Source organism: Neofelis nebulosa, chromosome 9 (genome assembly GCF_028018385.1).
Source record: "Neofelis nebulosa isolate mNeoNeb1 chromosome 9, mNeoNeb1.pri, whole genome shotgun sequence".
In the NCBI taxonomy this organism is placed as follows: Eukaryota; Metazoa; Chordata; class Mammalia; order Carnivora; family Felidae; genus Neofelis; species Neofelis nebulosa.
Genome location: NC_080790.1, coordinates 96,417,507 through 96,436,475, shown reverse-complemented (window position 1 = coordinate 96,436,475; position 18,969 = coordinate 96,417,507). Strand labels below are relative to the sequence as shown.

The 18,969-nt window shown below is 42.7% G+C and overlaps 1 protein-coding gene across 3 annotated transcripts in view; it reads left to right on the top strand.

Moving 5' to 3' along the window:
• Positions 1-18,969, top strand: part of CFAP61 (cilia and flagella associated protein 61) — a 282,171-nt gene that overhangs the window by 158,597 nt on the left and 104,605 nt on the right. For all 3 annotated transcript variants that reach the window (XM_058684747.1, XM_058684746.1, XM_058684745.1), the window contains one exon: positions 7,850-7,977. In XM_058684747.1, the coding sequence (XP_058540730.1) occupies positions 7,850-7,977 (128 nt within the window). The remainder of the gene's footprint in view (positions 1-7,849; positions 7,978-18,969) is intronic.

Genomic DNA, 18,969 nt, shown 5'->3' with positions numbered 1-18,969 from the left:
TATAAGAAAAAAAATTACATTTATGAAGGAAAAGGAGGCCTATTAAGAATTTCAGAAATTCTATTCCTAATGGCTTTGGATCTCCCCATCTTCCATTTCCTTGCATGGACAGAGCTCCCTTTGAAGTCTTTGGAAGCTTTCTGTGAGAAAAATATATATACATGGGTGTGGAGCTGAAAATTGAGCTCATTGTTTTGCCCTTTTAAAATGTGTTTTTCGAAGATTTGCCTTTCATATTGCAGATGGGAGAGAGGATGTGCAATTTTACCTTGTGTAACATCTTTGCCTGAAAAGCTCAAAGTATTTGTAGATGTTGTTTAATGAATAGTTCCCATGTTTGCCTGCTGAGGAAGGCAGAGGTTTGTGTAATTTACTTCCATTTTACACCTGAGGAAACTGATATTTAAGGAAAAGAGGCTCAGAATTTCAACCAGTAGCAGAATTAAGAAAACAAGCCCAAACCTTGCCACCGGGCTAATGGTGCCATGTCTAATGATCCTGGAAGTTGAACATAACCTCCGAATGAAATGGTATCATTAGAAAAAAATTCACCATAGACATTATCATATTCCATTTTAGTATGAACCTTGCATTTATTATGTAGCATCATTTATATTTATTTTGACTGCTTCCTAGTTTATTGGCCTATTTGTAATTTCAGTAACTTCTGATTTGGGATCTGTTACTGAAATTGAGTTTTAATAATGCTTTTGTAGTCATTCTAACTCATTTTAAGTAAGTGCATAAGAGAAACCAAACCGGATGTGGAAACACAGAACTAAAGTCTATCAGACAAAATTTCATTTTGAGCAATTTTACACAAAATAGTTAACACAAATTTTAGTTTTAATTTTAACACAAAATAGTTAACAAATATGCATGAAACTCCAAACTATGAATTTAAGGTCTCTTGGTAACTGTATGTGAATCAGGGCATAAATTCAAATGACTGTGTACATCAACATCATTTTTAGTAAAAAGATCAGATTGAATCCCAAGTAGTTCTGATTATGTCTAAATCATTTGTTTGCTCATTTAAGCAACTGGCAAAGAACCAACTAAAATAATTTCAATCAGTGGAAATCATGTCAGTACTCTTTAAGAAGGGCTCATGAAAAAGTTAATATATCTTTACCATTATCTTTATGGTATATTGGTATATGGTATATTATTTTATACCAAAAGTTAATATATCTTTTACCATTTATTGAATCTCTAAAAATGTATGGCAGGAATCATTTAGATAAAATAAGCAAATCAGAACCCAAAGAAAACAAATGCCTCAAAAAACAAAAATGTAGTTCCTGACTTCAGGAAGCAAACTGTCTCAGTGGAGGGCAGCAAACAAACCAACTAAATTAATAAGAGCAACCAAAACCTCCTCTGACGGCTCATTCACGGACAAGTCTTGCGCTTCGGAAGCTCACAGGAAATTACAGACAAATATGTCACAACTTAAACTTGTGCCCATTTCTGTTCCCTATTTTCTCATCTCAACTCCTGTCCCCCTTGACATGATCTTTGTTGTCATTTCCCTCCCCACCTCAAGCTCAGCTCTAGAATTTTCTACCAGGAAAATCCCATAATATTCTTTCCTCTCCTGTCTGGGACTGAACGGAAAGTCTGTATTTTAAACTCATTATGGGACTCACGGTCAATTTCAAGGAACATTTCTTTTAGCCTTAGAAGGTCTGTGTATATACCATAAGAGGTGTTGTATTCCTTCATGCTGGGATACATGTTGATCTCTACATTTAAAATTATCCCTAGAGGGGCGCCTGGGTGGCTCAGTCGGTTAAGCGTCCGACTTCAGCCAGGTCACGATCTCGCGGTCCGTGAGTTCGAGCCCCGCGTCAGGCTCTGGGCTGATGGCTCGGAGCCTGGAGCCTGTTTCTGATTCTGTGTCTCCCTCTCTCTCTGCCCCTCCCCCGTTCATGCTCTGTCTCTCTCTGTCCCAAAAATAAATTAAAAACGTTGAAAAAAAATTTTTTTTTAAATAAAAATAAAATTAAATTATCCCTAGAGGTGCTTGGGTGGCTCAGTTGGTTAAGTGTCTGACTCCTGATTTTGGCTCAGGTCTTGTTCCCAGGGTCATGGGATCAAGCCCTACTTCCGGCTCCATGCTGAGCATTGAGCCTGCTTGAGATTCTCTCTCTCCAGCTGCCTGAGTGGTTCAGTCAGTTGAGTGTCGGACTCTTGATTTCAGCTCAGGTCATGATCTCACGGTTTGTAAATTCGAGACCCTCATGGGGCTCTGTGCTGACAGCGCAGAGCCTGCTTAAGATTCTCTGCCCCTCTCCGTCTAGTGCTCTCTTTTCTCTCTTTCAAAAATAAACATTTTTGTAAAAAAAGATTCTCTCTCTCCCTCTGTCCTTCCCCCACTTGCGCATGCACACTTGCACTCTCTCTGTCTCTAAAAATAAAAATAAATAAAAGATAAAATAAAATAATCCATTTGTCTAAAAATGCTAACCTAGTATCATTAGAAAAAAGAATTATAAGTGTCTTCACAAGACATGGAGGTAAGAACCTAATTTCTCACCCATATTGTCATCACCAGTGTGGTATGTAGTTAAGTAGCTTACAGAATTTCCTCTGTTTTATCTTTGAAATGACTTACTATCACAAGGCACATTTAATTTCTGTCTATAAAATATAAGCCAGTAGATAAAGCTTTACTTTTATTTCACTATTAAGAAAATTAAAAAGCAAGAATAAAAAATTAGGTCTCCAGTGTGTTGGGCATTTTCGGTGGATCTTCAGATAAAGAAAGGAAAAGCTGGCTTGACTTAGAGGATCTTCCATACCTGATGGTATGGTTTATTTTGTTTTGTTTTTATTTTTGTTTTCGGTTTTGGTTTTTTTGCTATGGAAACCTGTGGCTTGAAGGAATCTAAAGGGAGGAAATATTCTGCTTTCCTTCAAAAAATGACTGGTACTCCTGCTTATGGGCAAAATAAACCCTTTATAAAGCAGCAGAAGCCATCTTAATTTGCGGTCATCACTGAAAGACATTTCCAGGCTGGGAAGAATTTTTTTCAAGGTATTTAAAAACCATCTACCCTAACAAAAGAAAAATGTGGTTTTTTCAGGTCACTTCACCATACCTGACGATGAATATGTTTTTAATTAAAGCCTGGACACAAAACTAGCTTACTGAAAATCATTGTGATGCCTGATCACTTTCCCGAGACACCTACCATCATTGGTACTGATGGCTAACTGTTGACACCCCTGAGGCCACTTTATGTATTCAGCAGTTAGAAAGGTGATTTCTGAGGCCTGGCAGCTGTTGGTGTTAAAGCTATTGTGTGGGAAACAAAAACCATTCTGTTCTGTTCCCCAGCTGCCTTTGTATCATTGATACAGGAACTATTTCATAAATGGGTTATAATTCTTTACCAGGGAATTTCATTACTGCCTATGCTTCAGTGTTAATGTGCACTTCCAGATAGCAGAGGGGAATGTCTGAACATACCCCTGTGGAAGGAATCTTGGAGTTCTGACCTCTGTCAAGATGCTGGCATTTTAAGTCTGTTAATTGGACCTGTGATTAAATGCCATCATACTGAGGGGATTTTGGGGTGATAGTGGAGTTTGGAGCTGACAGCCAAGAAAGAATTCTTGAAGACATCTTTGGTGCAAAAAGATGATTTTATTAAAGCACAGGGACAGGACCCGTGGGCAGAAAGAGCTGAACTGGGGTTGTGAAGACTGACTGATTATATACCTTCAGGTTGGGAGGGGTTAGGGACAGTGTAAGTCTCTAAGGAATTTTGGAAGCAAGGTTTCCAGGACCTTGAGGGGCTAGCTGTTGTTAGGAAAACATCTTTTATTACTGTCTAGTAAAACCTCAGTCATGAGACCCTTCAGATGTACGTCAGGTGCCATATGCTTGGAGTTAGAACTGCCAACATATACTTGGAGGTTAAAGATAAATGAGGCTTGCAAAGTAATTTTTATGTGTTTAAGGAGACACAGGATCCTGGGGGGTCAGGCATAATGTTCAGCTCTTTTGCCCCTAGCAAAGTATCATCATCAAGGCAGCTGAGCTCCTACAGGGAGGTCACTCTGCCTGTTTCAAGGACTTGTCAAGGGGCTGTAGGCAGTAAGGAAATTTAATTTTTCATTTGCCTTTGTTTCCCACAACTCCATGGCAAGCACTTAAACCCCCTTACGTCTTGATGAAGGTGATGTTAGGAAACAGAGTCTATAGGTTGGTTTCTGGAGATTAGGCTATGGATAAGATTGCCGTTTTCTTCCATTTTACTAAGTTATCTGTAAACTGAAGGAGATTCCTGTCCTGCATGACTGTGATCTCTATCAGTCAGCCACTTGCTTTCTTTCCTTCCCCCCTGTTCTTGGGCAGCCAGGAGTGTCCAAGGAATAGCGTACATATCCCCCCTGGGGGAGGGGTTGCTGTTAGTCTGTACTTTGCCCTCAGCTTGCCCCACACTCTCTCATCAATACCAACTTCTATGCTCCCAGTCTTCCTTGCGGTAAACCACCAGACCCAAGGCTGGCTGGAGTGTGAATCAGCTGCCACCCTACCTGTCTTGGAAATAAATCAATCAAAACACAGTTCATGGTGGCACCCACATATACTGGAATTAACTGCTTTTCTCAAAAAATTCCTCATCGACCCCTCTTGGGAAATTCTTCTAGGCCAGATTAGCGTGACATTTATTTGGAGAACAGACATTTTTTCACCCTAATGATACATTCATTATTGTCATTTGGAAATGTGTCAGGTTAGGGAACTTTCAGTTGCATATACAAGAAACAAGCTGTCCGAAACAACTGAGGAAACGTGGTAGACTGCATCCTTCTCCCCAGCTATTCCTCTCTCCCTGAGCTCTGCCCTTTGAGGTTCCTCCCACTACAGGTGAATCTCCTTCCCCATCTCATGGGTAGTGGGCTCAGCCCCATGACTTGCTTTGGCCAGGCTGAAGAGGTATTGCTTAGTCTTACTTTATGCACTTCTACCATTGCCAGAAGAACATTCGCCAGCTATCTCTCATCAAAATAAAGACAGGGAGATGTGAGGCCAATCTGGAATCTGCAAGTTGGAGCCAAACCCAGGTGAATCCAGCCTTCAGATGTACTGTAACCCAGAGATGCATGAGTGAGGAAAAACAACAGCTGTTTTAAGCCAATGCCTTTTGTGGTAGTTTGTTATGTAGCACTACTGTGGTAATAGCTGACTGATATTTATTGCTCATATAATTGAAGACTCCAAAGGCAGTGTGGGTTTCAGACAGAGTGTGAAAGGAGTTTCTTTTTTTTTTTAATTTTTAATGTTTATTTATTTTCAGAGAGAGAGAGAGAGAGAGAGAGAGAGCATGAATGGGGGAGGGGCAGAGAGAAAGGGACACACACAATCTGAAGCAGGCTCCAGGCTCTGAGCTATCAGCACAGAGCCGGATGCAGGGCTTGAACCCACGGACCATGAGATCATGACCTGAGCCAAAGTTGGTCACTCAACTGAGCCACCCCGGTGCCCCTCTTTTTTTTTTTTTTAATGTTTATTTATTTTTGAGAGAGAGAGAGAGAGAGAGAGAGAGAGAACAAGTGGGGGAGGGGCAGAGAGACAGGGAGACACAGAATCCAAAGCAAGCCCCACAGAACCCAATGTGAGGCTCAAACTCACAAGCTGTGAGATCATGACCTAAGCCAAAGTCGGAGGCTCAACTGGCTGAGCCACCCAAGAACCCTGAAAGGAATTTCTGTTCCATGTCTCTGTGATTCTGTTGGAGCTTCAACCAGGATTGTTTCCTGCTTGGTGTCATGATGACTATACCATTTCAGGCTTCACATCTATACCCCAATACTATCTAGAAGGCAAGAGGTTTCTCTTTTTCAACCACCATATAAAAGTCCTGGGATTCAGTCTGATTAGGCCAACATAGGTCATGTGTCTATCCTGGGCCAATTATTGAGCAAGGAGGGTATGGTTATGTGACTTGGTTTATGTCAATTGGAGTCCCCTCTTAAAGATGGGAGCAAGCTCAATCTCTTCCAGAATTCATGGTGTGCCTCATTAAAGGTGGGAGCATGCTGAAAGGCACCAGCAGCATTAATTATGGAGAGTCTAAAATATCCAAACATTACATTATATTACATTATTTGGGTCAAGACCTATTCTACCTCCATATTGCTAGGCTAGCTAGAGCTAGAGATAAGGGTTCTATCCTCTAAATTTCACATGTTCCTTGGTGGATGGCAAAGCATGTGGCCACATCCAAGCTACCTCAGGCACTGGAAGGTCAGTGGGAGCCAAGATTTACATAGGACTTTACCATTAGCCTACTGGATTTCCAAACTCTTAGTAACTCACGATTTTAAGAAAATTCAAAATAGATTTGGTCTATTGGAATTTTAATATCTCTGAGCTGTAGGATGAGTTAATGCTGATGTGATGAGAATTTAACTGAGTGGGGTGCATTGGTGTGGCTGTCATTCCACTGCCTTATGGACTCCATTGTAACTGATGAGAAGTCAGTTGTAATTCTTCCAGACATCAAATAAAAATGTATGTTGAATTAATGAATTAAAAATAGAACTAAGGTCAAACTGAAAAAAGGTGGGGTTAGGGAGCACTCCTAGGTAGCTTAGTTTGTTAAGCATCCGACTCTTGGTTTTGGCTCAGGTCATGATTTCATGGTTCATGGGTTCACTGACAATGCAAAGCCTGCTCAGGTTTCTCTCTCTCTCGCTCTCTCTCTCCCTCTCTGTGCCCCTCCCCCACATGCTCTTTCTCTCCCTTTCTCTCAAAATAAACAAATAAACTTAAAAAAAAAATAGAACTAAGGACTATCGACACAATAGAACATCCTTTCAAGAATACCCTACTCTTTTTATCTTTGTAAATCTTTCCTTCATACATTTACTGCTTCCACTGAAGCCTTTGCAGGAAAGTGAATCAAATAAATCAACTCAAGAAAGTTTTCCAAACATGGGCATTAAAATGATCACCAGTAGGGGCGCCTGGGTGGCTCAGTCGGTTAAGCGTCCGACTTCAGCTCAGGTCACGATCTCGAGGTCCGTGAGTTCGAGCCCCACATCAGGCTCTGGGCTGATGGCTTAGAGCCTGGAGCCTGCTTCCAATTCTGTGTCTCACTCTCTCTGCCCCTCCCCCATTCATGTTCTGACTCTCTCTGTTTCAAAAATAAACATTAAAAAAAAATAATAATAAAATAAAATAAAATGATCGCCAGTTACCTTCTCTGCTTCTAAGAGTTCTCCTTGACCTCAGAGCATCTGAAAGTTTGAATAACTCTTAATCATCCAACATGTTTTTGTCATTCAACTAAGGTTTGTCATTCTACAAATTACTGAACACATGTGTGCAAGGCACTGTGCTAAGTGGTGTGAGGGACGCAGAATGGAAAGAATTAATATTTGCCTTAAATTATCCAACAATTGTAATCTCATTGTTGTTCAAGTTTTCAGGGTGATCTTGGACAGAAGGAAAGGTTGAGACCTTTCATAAAACTATGGATTCTTAAGGAGCAACTTGTCTATCTTCTTGTGGGATTATTTACCTCATTGTTTCTAATCATAAAGGGCCTCAGTTTTGTAAGAAACATCCATCAGCAATAAGAAAAAAATTATGTAAACCAAGTATTTTTATGTGAGCCAGACTAGGTACTAGGTATTTTCCCAAACTCATGTTAATATCTTAAAAATTATTTTCCATAAATTTCACCATGGCTGTGCATGGGCATTTAGTCTGATTTGCCAGTAGTGTCCTGGTTAAATAACTCTTCTACATAATTGCCAATCTGGAAGCACGGACTCAGCTACATCTTCTTTAAGTCTCTCTTTTTCTTTGTATCTTTTATTCTAGTTGGGTTACGCCTTGAACCATACAAATAGAAAACTAACATTGGAACCGAAAATAACTGTCAATGCCAAGATTGTTGTGGTTGGTGCATCCAGTGTTGGAATTTCCTTCCTAGAGACGCTGGTATTTTGGTGAGTTGTTTTACTTTATTTGTTTATTTTTAAAGAGGCTCTTCTCTTCTATACCTGAAAGGTTGTTTTGAAAGAAAAGACCTGAAGTTTTTTTGCCACCCCATATACCTTGCCTAGGTGGATTGATGAAGCAGTGAAATATACTAGACTGAGGGTTGGCAAACTATTGCTCCTGGGTCAAATGTGGCTTTCTACCTGCTTTTGTAAATAAAACTTTATTGGAACACAGTCACATTTATTTATATGTTGTCTCTGTTTTCTTGATACAGTGGCAGATTTGAGAGACCGTGACAGGGACTGTTTAGCCTGCAATGCTCAAAATACGTACACTCTGACCCTTTCTAGAATTTTGCCAACCTTAGTCTATACTAGTGTTTCCCTCATTTGTTGAATCATAAGAATCACCTAGAGCATTTGTTAGACTCCCAGACTCAGCACCAGACAGGAACACAGAACACAGAATCAGGAACTCCCAGGGAGGGCTCTGGGGATCTACATTTTAGCAAGTGCTCCATATGATCAGGCAGATTTGGGAACCAGTTTTGACACTGCACATCACAAATAGGCTTTCTGAAATGGCAGACAAACCAGGACCTTTCTTCCATACCCTGCATTTTAGGTGCCAGGGAACAGAGTAAAACCCCCCAGGGAAGACTGAGGCCTTCACATCCCTTCAGTGCTGTTTTTTTTTTTAATCCTCACAGCACTAAATGGGTTTCCTTTCAGAGCACATTTTACTGATAGGTGATTCCCAAGAATTCTCAGCTTCCCCTGACTAGCTCTCTATCTGCTCACTGAATTTCAGCCCCTCATTGACAGGAAGAGCCCTGGGTTATTGTCCAAGAACTTGGGTTCATGGCCTGGCATCACCAGCACATGATGCAGAACCCTAGACGTGTTACCTCATTTTCTCTCAGACTTGGTTTCCTCATTTATTTTTTTTTTTATTTTTTTAAAGTTTATTTATTTATTTTTTGAGAGAGAGAGAGAGAGAGAGAGAGCAAGGGAGAGGCAGAAAGAGGGAGAGACAGAATCCCAGGCTCCAAGCTGTGAGGAGCCCGACGCAGAGCTCGAACTCAAACTGTGAGATCATGACCTGAGCTGAAATCAAGAGTTGGATGCTTAAGTGACTGAGCCACCCAGGCATCCCTGCTCATTTATTTTTTTTAAAAAACTCTCATAGATGTCTTTTTAAAAAAATTTAATGTTTATTTATTTTTGAGAGAGAGGGAGACAGAGTACAAGTGGGGGAGGGGCAGAGAGAGAAGGAGACACAGAATCTGAAGCAGACTCCAGACTCCGAGCACAGAGACTGATGCAGGGTTCGAACTCACAAATGGTGAGATCATGACCTAAGCCAAAGTCTGATGCTTAACCGACTGAGCCACCCAGGTGCCCCAGTAAAGTCTCATAGTCTCATAGATGTCTTAAAAGAGCTTGGCTTTGGGCGCCTGGGTGGCTCAGTCGGTTAAGCGTCCGATTTCAGCTCAGGTCACGATCTCGTGGTCCGTGAGTTCGAGCCCCGCGTCGGGCTCTGGGCTGATGGCTCAGACCTGGAGCCTGTTTCTGATTCTGTGTCTCTCTGTCTCTCTGCCCCTCCCCCGTTCATGCTCTGTCTCTCTCTGTCCCAAAAATAAATAAACGTTTAAAAAAAAAAAAAAAAAAGAGCTTGGCTTTGGAGAACCACAGACTCCTGAATCAAGAGTCCAGTTTTTTCTAAATCTCTTGCTCAGGATCACATGAGAAATTTTAGCTCCTATTCAAAACTGTAGGTGCTAAAAGATAAGCAGAAGATGGGAAAAAGCTCCCCACTAGCACTCCTCCAGAAGCCAGCAAAAGTACTGGTCCAAAGAAGATGGGTGAGGGTTAAGGGTTAGACAAGGAAAGGGGTGGAGGAAATGACCCCTCCCAGGTGTTTGCACTTAGTTGATAAGGAGACAAGCTAATCCCGAATGGTTACTTTGCTCATTTGACATCACATTAACCAGATAAAGATTTTTTTCACTTTCCAGCCAATTTGTTCAGTTATCTGGATCATACCCCTAGTTAATCAGAAATAAGTCACATGTCATTATTGAAATTAGCAACAGAGCTCACATGCTTTAAATATTGTGGTCAGTCTATAGCAATCTTTCATTGCAAGAAAGAAATAATGAGAAGCACCCAGGAACATCCATTTTCCCGTGTGTGCCACACTACAGTTTGAGGGCTCTCCTCATTCTGAGGGGTCTCTTCATCTAAGACTCTGAGCAGCAAGTCATATGTGACCATTTCTGAGTGATTTATCAGTGTGGACTTGTGAAATAGTAGTCAAGAAGTTACCAGAAACAGGTCTGAAATCTTCATTCAGCTACATACTTAGTCATGGTCTTATTTTAAATGATTACATTAAGATATATACATATCATTTTCTTTTTGTGGAATCAACTTAGATTTAATAAAGACAAGAATAAATTTGGATATAAGTACTTGGTTGATTAAATTCCTCAATCAGACAGACCTTTTTAAAGTATTTTAAAGTACTCACAGTTCTCTGTCATCGTTACAGATTACGTATACTAAAAATAGACTGGTATCAGTTTACGGATCTTGAATCCTTCACAGAGGAAATAGTTTTCTCATTATTTTCCCTAATTATTTTAAATTAGCAATCACCATAGTAACCTACTGCATATTTTACTTACCAGCTTAACTGCATTTGAACTAGATGTTATAAATGATTTGACCCGAAATGAAATGGAAGTGATCACCAGACACTGACCTCCAATGAGGATTGAATCCAGATTTTAGAGGCAAGATTTAGAAAAATTGCCCTCCTGAGTTCCTGCACCACACTATCAGACTCAGCTGAGGCACTTCAGTTCCTGCAAAACCCATCTGAGGCCCAGTACAGCAACCTCTTTTTCCAGAAAGCCTGATAATCCTGTCATCTGGAATCTAAACAGACAACCCTTTGTCCTCGTGTTGTGTGCATGCAAAAAAATTAGAAAGCATTTGTCCTCTTCAAAGGACACCAAAGGCAATCCTTGTACAAATTCTTACCCCTTGTTACATCCTTCTTTCCTCAAGTGCTAAGGTGCTACTGGGGGAGCCGAAGGGATTTGCCCTTAGTCATCAACTAATACGGTAGGACAAGGCTCTATGCAAGGGGAGAATAGTGAACATGATGTTTCAATTTTTTTTTTTTTTTTTTTTTTTTTTTTTTTTTGGTAAAGCATTCTATCTGGTCCTTTGCTGTTACCCATCCAGTTACATCTGCACAGACACACCTTATCTCTGGTTGTCAGGCCTGTGGGTCCCCCTGCATCTTCATGTCCTTACCTGGTCAAGGTCTCCTGGGCCCCAGTTCCCAGTGACATGTATGACAAGTGTTTTCTTAGGGACACATACCAGTATCCCTTGGGGTGCTCCCACCCTTCCACCCCTATTCAGTCTTCCAGGGCTGAGCTAAAGAGCGGTAGCCCTGCTCTCACAGCTTCCTGCAAACTCTGTCAGGCTTCCTGAGGCTCCTGACTGGCTGATGGAGAAGGGTGGGGGTGTAGGGTAATTCAGGGTCAGGGTGAGCCTCAGCTCATTTGTTCCCCGTGCCCCAGGGCATATGCATTTATCTTCTCAGGATACTGTGTCCAAGAAACTCCAAGAGGAGCCCAGGAGGGAATGTGTTTGGGCCCCAACACCCCACCCTATGGCCAGTGTGAGCTCAAGCCACATGCATATCCTGGCCTTTCCTGATAACCTTCCCTGCCAGGGCATGGATTTCCATGGTGATCACCAGGAGCTGAGTAGGAGACCAACAGCTGGCATCGAGTCAGGACCAGGGGAACTTACTTGGTGTAGGGCATGAAGAGGAGGAAACCCCCACTTATCCTATGGTGTAGAGGGCAGTGAATTGGAAGGGAAAGGCAGTTCTTAAGACATTTTATTGTGAATTATTTAGGTTCTTCAGCATCCCAAGACATTCACATGATGGACCTGAACTATTTTTAAATTATGGTTCTCATGATTGATAGGTCATGTTCACTTGGCTGCCCCACTTCTTTGGGAATGAATGTTCTTGGCTTGGACAGTATAAGTATTTCATATATATTATCCTTCTCAGTACTTGTATTAATAAGACTTGTCTAAAACCCCAATCATGGGGAAAAGCAGAAAGAACCTGGCCTCAGCTGTCAGCCCCCTTCTGCTGCCAATCAGTGCTATGGCCTGTCTTCCTCACTGTGCTGAGGTCATGGCAGGGACTCCCATGGTCCTGCCAGCCCAAAGATCTGTCACCCAAGGAACACCAATCTTATCTGAGGCCTAAAAGGAACTTCATCTTCTTGGTTCACAGCCAGGCCTGGAGGTGAGCATCTATCACCTGTCAGGGAAACACTATTTCCTGGAGGAGAGCTTTGCAACGAAGTCTGAAAGCTCTTTTCAGAGAGCAGGAGGCTCTTTCCCACAAAATGTTAAGAGGTTATATTTTCACCAGCCACCTCATGCATGAAGTCCCTCTCTGCCGAACCCCCAAAATGTCATGCTTTGAATACTTCAAGCTTTCCACTGAAGTACTCCAAAATCATTTTTTAAAGAGAAAAGGAGAAATGCCATGCCCCAAAAAGGGTGGGTGGGAACCAGGTCTGTGAACTCGTCTTACGTTTCACGTCCTTCTTATAGTGTGGCCGGTGGAACAGCAGCGTCACCATCACCTGGGAGCTCGCTAGCAATGCAGAGCCCCAGGCCCTGTCCCAGACAGTGTCCCAAGTAGATAGCACCCCCCCCCCCCAAACAAATTACACAGAACGGTTTCTTCGCTATCTCTAGGGCATGAACTCACTGAGCTGAAGCAGTTACTGGTTTATTCTGTTTCAGCTCTTGTGTCTCCCTGCTTCAGTGCGTTACATTATTTACTCCTAATTATGGAGCAGCTCCTTTTAATCCATTGTTTTAAAATCCTTCCTAATTAAATTCTGAAGTAAAGAATCTCTTGAGGAGCCTGCAGTGGCATCCTGGGATGACAGTGACTGAAAGCAGCCCCGGGTGGTATCCCAACAACCCTTTGTGCGCCTAGAGAAACACACACTTGGATTCACAGAAAGCGCTGGTGGGTGGCAGGGCCCAGGCCCACCTCTTCCACTTCTACCACCACAAAGAGTTTTCTCAACAAAAACAAAACAAACAAACAAACAAAGACAAACCCAAAGAATCTCATCAAGGGGTAAAATCTCTGATTTTCTACCTAAACATGGATCCCTCATCAGGTTGGGTGCGTGGGGGCCACTAAGAATAGCTTGAACTGAGGAGGTCACGTTTGCAGAGCCGCAGTTGTGCCCAGATGACCAGGTCTCCTGTTATGGGGCTGCATATCCGGCACAGCTGTGGGATCTGGCAGCAGCCAGCCCAGCGCTTGCAGCTTAATTAGACTTTTTTATCTTTACGTTTGTCTGAGGACATCTGAAACCTTCAGTGTGGCCTGTCACTAATTAGGTGACTAATTAAATAGTGCTTACTTGCTGAGCTCAGAGCTAAACCCCAGTGAACAGGTTGGTGACTGCCATTGTTCTGTACTGTTGGTCTCGGCCCCATGAACGGATGGACATGTGCTCTCCCTGATTGTCCTTTTGAGACGAGGGCAAATGCAGCATGGCGGCCAGGCCCGTGGCACGTGCAGCACTGCCCTCCGAGGTGCCTGGGGAGGAGGCAGACTGGGCAGGTCGAGTCTTGCCGTATTGTTGTGTTGGCATCACAATGGGACCTGTCAGGGGCCCATACGGAGGCCCGTCTTGTGGCTGGAGTGGGGTGGGGAGGGTAGGGACAGCTACGTGTCAAGCTCAGAGGGTCTGGCCTTCCCAGGCAGAAAGACCTGACATTCTGCCACTGGAAAATAATGACCAGACTCCCTGGTGTTGTGAATCACAATCGAGTTTCCTAACTGAATCCAGTATTTAAATGTAATTAATTATAAATGAAAAAAATCTTCATTTATTGAAATTATCCACTCCTGTTCATTTCAGGATAACTCTTCTTATCTCCTACCTTCACCACTTTAGAGACTCAGAACAAAAGAAAAGCAAGACTCTTTGAGCAATATTAGGCCGTTTTTGGGATCAGCTCATTGTCATTTTTTGTGGGGTTTTTTCATGATTCTTTGAGGCTAAGGATGTTAATTAGGGAATGTATTCTTCATGATCACAAAAACATAACCACAGGTGTCAACTGAGTAATAAACTCACGCACTCAAGTCTCCACCCTCTACTATTGTTTCATTTTCAAATGATGATGTCGGCACCTGCCTTCGGTTACATTCCTTCAAAAGCTGAAAACAAAGAATGTGGATGCAAGCAGTTTATTTGGGGGCCATCCCAGGAAATCACCTGAGAGAGCAGGGTGGTGAGGTGGGAAAGGGAGGGAAGTCAGCAACACCCCCAAAAAGCATTTGTCAGCAGGTTGCTGTGGGCAACTGAGACTCAATCCTATACTGGGACCCTTCAAAGGACACAATGGAGATTGGCCCCTCTTTGTGTGAGGAAGCTGCGGTATTTACCCACCAGTTCCTGTCCTTCTGGTCACATGGTCACCCTGAAATGTTCTTCCAGCCTGTCCCTCCAGCTCCCATGGTCAAAAGATGTCCCTAGGCAGACAGGAACAGGAAAGCAGTGGGGTGGGAGAACCTTTTGCAGTTGATATAGGTAGGCTCCCTACCATCCCAGTTTCTTTAGTCAGTTCTTTCTTTCTTTTTTTTTTTTTTTGTAAATGTTTATTTATTTTGGAGACAGAGAAAGAGACAGAGTGTGAGCAGGGAGGGGCAGACAGAGAGGGAGACACAGAATCCAAAGCAGGCTCCAGGCTCTGAGCTGTCAGCACAGAGCTTGACGCCCACGAACTGTGAGATCATGACCTGAGCCTAACCAACTGAGCCACCCAGGTGCCCCTAGTCTTGTTCTTAATTAATATTCAGTTGTCCTTTGGTGAAATACAGGGGCAGAGATGAAGGCAGAGAAAAAGCAAGGCTAGATAAGAAGACTGTGTCAAGAGGTTTTCAAGGCCACCTCTCTTCCCAGGCATTTTTGTAGCTCTAAAGAGGATCCAGTGTACTCCACCAGAAACCTTGGCTGGAAGAAAAAGTGGCCTTAAAAGCATGTGTTGGCAAATACTTTATTTCTAATTTGGGACAGAGATAAGGTTAGATCAGTAGTTTTCAAACTGTGGTCTGTGGACCAGCACTTCTGCATTGCTTAGGGATCTGTTGGAGATGCAGATACCCAGATGCCACCCTATAAGGATTGAATCAGAAATGCAGGGGGAGGTGTGGGAATCTGTGTTTTCACACCCCTGGGGGTCAGGATCCAGGAACCACTGAGTTAGAGAGCTCTCCCATGACTGATGGGGCCCAGGAAAATCATCCAAAGTCTGTGAACCTGTTTCTTCACTTGTACAATGGGGAGAGAACCCAGAATCTCTCCTCCTACACTGGCACGAGGGTTAAATCAGGTGATAACACACAAAGCATCTGGTAAAGCCTATCACTCCAAGCTTATTAGACTGGCACCTCCCCACTAATTAAATTTACATATCCAGTTTCCTTGTGGGAGCCTCACATTGTCTCTAATAGGAGGGAAGAGCCTGGGGAGGTAGGGTCTTCATATGGAAGATACTCTCTCCCCTGAGGATTAAGGATGAATCAGAGGTGTTTCTTGCCAGTATATGTGTTTGCTCCCTGCTAGAGGTCCTGGTCTGGCAAAGATGCTCTCTTGAAATTCAGTTAGGGGCGCCTGGGTGGCTCAGTCAGTTAAGCGTCCGACTTTGGCTCAGGTCATGATCTGGTGGTCCGTGAGTTCGAGCCCCGCGTCGGGCTCTGTGCTGACAGCTCAGAGCCTGGAGCCTGTTTCAGATTCTGTGTCTCCCTCTCTCTCTGACCCTCCCCCATTCATGCTCTGTCTCTCTGTCTCAAAAATAAATATGTTAAAAAAAAATTAAAAAAAAAAAAAAGGAATTCAGTTAAAATGGCTACCATCTCTGATTTACCATCAGGAGTACCAAGCAAGCTGACCAATGCTCTGTGGTGTTTCTGTTTTGCAAAAGTGCTTGACTGCAGAGAAAACTGGTGTTATGCCCTGCCCTGTTAGCTGTCTACCCAGGCTGAGGGATAGAAATCCCTTATGGACCAAAGACTCTCATGGTCATAATGGCCACATCTTTGGCTCCCACTGACCATCACTACCTAATGGGCTGCCAATGGATGTTTCTTAAGCCCTTTCATGATACTTGGATGCTTTTCAAACATTAATCTGGACATATTTTGGGTCCTCTCTTTTGCCACTAACCTCAAGTTTATCATGTATGTCTTGAGGGGGCTCTGAGTGCACCCCACACCCCAAATCCAGGAATTCCACTGCATTAAAAACAAAACAACAGGGGCGCCTGGGTGGCTCAGTCGGTTAAGCGTCCGACTTCGGCTCAGGTCATGATCTCTCAGTCTGTGAGTTCGAGCCCCGCGTCAGGCTCTGTGCTGACCGCTCAGATCCTGGAGCCTGTTTCAGATTCTGTGTCTCCCTCTCTCTGACCCTCCCCCATTCATGCTCTGTCTCTCTCTGTCTCAAAAATAAATAAACGTTAAAAAAAAATTAAAAAAAAAATAAAACAACAAAACAAAACAAAAAACAAGGCCAAAACAAAAAATTCACTTTTTACTTATGTGTCTCAAATATTTAACGGATCATATACTTCCTTCATTTAAACTTATATTAAACTCTACCCACCTTTCTTATGCACCCAAAATCACTGGGAGCCCCTCACTTTTCTGTGCCTAGAACAGTGGTTCTCAAAATGGAACACCAACATGGACATCATTTGGGAACCTGTTATAGAAATACAAATTCTCAGGTCCCACCCCAGACCTACTGTATCAGAAACCTGGAGAACGGGGTCTAGGGATCTTTGTTTAAACAAGCCCTCCAGGAGTAACTCGGACTTTAGTGGCACTAGGTCAATGCCAACTGTCCCCATCCTACTGTCCGCACCTTTCTCACGTACAGCCTCAGTTCCCAAAAGACAAAAGACACCGTACACACTCAGTCACAGCTCCCTGACCCCGACTGAGCTCTGAATCCACTAGTCACTTTCTTGCATCCCTGTACCTTCAACCGATTACAGAAGTGACTACAAGCACTTTGAGGGAACAAGGAGGTGTCAAACTGGCCCTTCTTGTACAGCATTTGATATTGGGTGGCAGTTGGGAGAAGCCTGGAGACATGGGAATGGTCCTTCTGTAGAGGTGTGAGGTAGTCATACCCTCTGGGGGATTGGAGTGCTTGGAGCCACCGTTGAAACCCAGACAAGGCAAGGCCAGTTCCTGGGCACATGGCTTCTGGAGACCGTGTTAATCCCTAACTGAAATTCTCTAAAGATAATTTCTCTCAAAAGGACAACCAGAATCTTTCCAATCCTTACCAACATAGTAAGGCACTTGTGAAAAAAAAAAAAAAAAAAAAAAAAAAAGCCCTGAGTTTCCTTTTATTTTAAGAACTAATGATGGAGAAACATGTTATGATCAGCATCCTAGACATGAGCGTAATGTTGAGCAACTTTTTCTCTAAGCAACAGATTGTGAAAATTCCATACTTAACAACTCTGTACATCAGAGCTATTTGTGGGGGTGGGGCTGGGATGGGGTGGAGGTGGAGGTGATAGTGATAAAAAGAGTTTCCTGGGCCCCTATTCCTGATGCTACAATTCCAGGAATATGTATTTTTAAGAATCCCCAGGTAATTCTAACATGCACATGTGTATAGTAACCATTTATGTAGACATTTCCTCAAAATTGGCAGCTCTTATCTGTAAGGAAACTTATTTCCCCCTATAATTGCTCATTGTAATTAACCTGTTTTTATGAGCTTGTTTTCCAAACCACATTTTCTAATTCTCAACAAATCATATATAATTTCTATGTCATATCATTACTTCAGGGCTTAGTTACTAGGCATAATTATTAACTTATCATTAAACATGACATAGCTGAAGTCATTACCCCATATCATAGTATTTACACACTAAATTGGACCTAGTAGAAAGCATCTCATATACTTCATGCTTAAACTATCACCATTAAGAATAAAGGTTCAAGAATATATAAATGCCATGCATGAGGAAACCTGACCATATGGTGTCTATAAAGCCTTGTAACCACGAGCATTTGCCCCAAGCAGCAAACCTGTCCTTATCCCCACTCCACACCTCCACAAGTGACCTCATCACTTTTGGATCCCCACAATGCTCCTTTCCAGTCTTAGGGAACTGATTGATTGGTGTCTTACATTTTGCCATCTCTTGTGTGCAGAGGCTTTCCAGCTGGTCTTTCATAACTGCTGTCTTAGTATTTACATCTTCTATATGCTCCATGTATATAAAAATATCAGAGTACAAATGTGTAACATTTTTACTCTTATGTACATAATCATTTCCCATAAATTATAAAGCAAAATCCAATTTCATCTTAGTTTGTTTTGCCAGACTTCCAAATTTTATTCTTATTCATTAAGTGACCATTTCAAACATTACATTCATTTTCATTTTTTCAGTTAGGATTTATGTGTTATTTTTATGCAGAGATACACAAGCTTTTCATCTGAGTTCCTGAATCCCCATACCTTCCTTCCCCTCTCCCTCCCCCCACCCCCAGCCCCTTACCCTGGCCACCACCCCCTCCCCTGAAGGGTCCCTGAAGAATTCACAAAGCACCGGCAAACAGACATTGTTGGGTTCAGTGTTGATTCTAGATCCTTGTCCCAGGACATAAGCCTGGATTCAGGCAGGTTTGAGATTTGCTTCTTGGCCCCTTTCTCCAGGCCCCACCCTGGTTCCTACTGGGGCTCCCATGAATAGGAGAGCCATGCAATATGGCACTGAAGAGAAGAGAGAAAAAAGGTCAGGGAGAGAGATTTGAACTACTTCTTTGCCCCATGAACACTCCCCACTTTTAGAAGTGCTCAGAATCCTTGACCCCACCCTCTTCAG